The sequence below is a fragment of the Chanos chanos genome, chromosome 12 (assembly GCF_902362185.1).
Source record: "Chanos chanos chromosome 12, fChaCha1.1, whole genome shotgun sequence".
Classification (NCBI taxonomy): domain Eukaryota; kingdom Metazoa; phylum Chordata; class Actinopteri; order Gonorynchiformes; family Chanidae; genus Chanos; species Chanos chanos.
In genome coordinates this window covers 715,001-717,500 of record NC_044506.1, presented here as the reverse complement: position 1 = coordinate 717,500, position 2,500 = coordinate 715,001, and the positions used below count along the sequence as shown (strand labels likewise).

At 40.3% G+C, this 2,500-nt stretch overlaps 1 protein-coding gene across 1 annotated transcript in view; it reads left to right on the top strand.

Moving 5' to 3' along the window:
• The window catches only part of LOC115825411 (protein MTSS 1-like), a 32,577-nt gene that overhangs the window by 17,586 nt on the left and 12,491 nt on the right, over positions 1-2,500 (top strand). Inside the window, exon 6 of the mRNA XM_030789241.1 lies at positions 1,104-1,178. Coding sequence (XP_030645101.1) covers positions 1,104-1,178 — 75 coding nt within the window. The remainder of the gene's footprint in view (positions 1-1,103; positions 1,179-2,500) is intronic.

The window sequence follows — 2,500 nt, the reverse complement described above, 5'->3', positions numbered from 1 at the left end:
GGATACTGTAACATTAGTGGGAAACTGTAACATTAGTGGGATACTGTAACATTAGTGGGAAACTGTAGCATTAGTGGGAAACTGTATCAGGAATCTGAGCGAATCCAGCGAAGCAAACGAAATTGAGTTGGCGAATCTCCAGCTTTATGCAAATGAGAACTGCACGAGAACCAATCAGTTCAGGATGTGATGAAAGCACGGACTTTAAAGACACAGCCCAGCTACTTCTATTCACTGGAGGGATGAACGACAGTTAAGAAGAAGCTGATACTGCATTGAAATGGATTGTTCTATGAACGTAAATCTTTTTATTGTAACCTCAGAATTCGCCAGATTGGCATAAAGCTGTAAAAATGTCAGGCCTTCGAGTAAGCTGGCAGACAGGCTACTGTATATCAAATTCAGATCATTTAATATAACAGCACTATGTGTTTCATGTTTCATTGCAGTCATCCAATGTGTAGCCCTAGGCTTACTTTATGAAAGTAAACATGGCCCTCTGGAAAAAAATGTTGTCCACCCCTGGTTCATGGTGTACAAAGCCCTCTGAGACTGTAAACAGTGATACTGGGCTCTAAATAAACTTGAAACTTGAAACTTGAAAATTTCAGAACTATAATAACCCTGGTGTGTAGTAACATTTTTGTAGAACTGGTTTTTGAGATGCATATTTTCTCCACAGAAATGAGTGTGTCCTGTGTAGTGTCATTTCCAGACACCACGAGACTTCACAAGTCCCCAAATAAGAACCTCAGACTTCAGTTAAACCCCCAGACTTCAGTTAAACCCTCAGACTTCAGTTAAACCCCCAGACTTCAGTGAAACCCACAGACTTCAGTTAAACGCCCAGACTTCAGTTAAACCCTCAGACTTCAGTTAAACCCACAGACTTCAGTTAAACGCCCAGACTTCAGTTAAACCCCCAGACTTCAGTTAAACCCTCAGACTTCAGTTAAACCCACAGACTTCAGTTAAACGCTCAGACTTCAGTTAAACCCTCAGACTTCAGTTAAACCTTCTCATCCTGGGCTTTTGGTTTTGTCTGACTTTTAAACAAACTTCAGTTAAACTCTGAGAATGAGTGTCTGTCTTTTTTTATATAGAGTATAAAAAAGCCCGTCAAGAGATTAAGAGGAGGTCTTCAGACACTCTCAAACTGCAGAAGAAAGCCAAAAAAGGTAAACACACACACACACACACTCACACACACACACACTCACACACACACACACACACACACACATGCTCACACACTCTCACACACACAAACACACTCACACCCACACCCACACACATACAAACTCTCTCACACACACACACACACACACTCACTCACACACACACACACACACACACACACTCACACACACAAATACAAACTCTCTCTCTCACACACACACACACACACACACGAACACACACAGTCACACACACACACACACAAGCACACACTCACACACACACACACACACTCACACACACACACACACACACAAACACACACACTCACATGCACACACACACTCACACACATACTCACACACACACACAGTCACACACTCTCACACACACATACTCTCACACTCTCACACTCACACACTCTCACACTCTCACACTCACACACTCACACACTCTCACACTCACACACTCTCACACACACACACAGTCTCACACTCACACACTCTCACACTCACACACTCTGGACACATCATATACACTGTCCACTGTCCTAACATAACAGCTCAACTCCCAACATTCTGTAATGCTGTAGTGTAATTCTTTATGTAAGAATGAGGTTACGAGTGTAATACAGTTTATATAAGAATGAGATTATGAGTGTAATACAGTTTATATAAGAGTGAGATTATGAGTGTAATGCAGTTAATATAAGAGTGAGATTACGAGTGTAATACAGTTTATATAAGAGTGAGATTATGAGTGTAATACAGTTTATATAAGAGTGAGATTATGAGTGTAATACAGTTTATATAAGAGTGAGATTATGAGTGTAATGCAGTTAATATAAGAGTGAGATTACGAGTGTAATACAGTTTATATAAGAGTGAGATTATGAGTGTAATACAGTTAATATAAGAGTGAGATTATGAGTGTAATACAGTTTATATAAGAGTGAGATTATGAGTGTAATACAGTTTATATAAGAGTGAGATTATGAGTGTAATGCAGTTAATATAAGAGTGAGATTACGAGTGTAATACAGTTTATATAAGAGTGAGATTATGAGTGTAATACAGTTTATATAAGAGTGAGATTATGAGTGTAATAAAGTTGCCCGTGATTAGTGCTAGCAGAATGCCAGGTCATTTCTGTGTGTGTGTCTCTGTGTCTATGTCTCTCTGTGTGTGTCTCTGTGTGTGTCTCTGTGTGCGTCTCTGTGTGTGTCCCTGTGTGTGTGTCTCTGTGTGTGCATCTCTGTGTGTCTCTCTGTGTGTGTGTCTCTGTGAGTGTCTCTCTCCCTCTGTCTTTGTGTGTGTGTGTC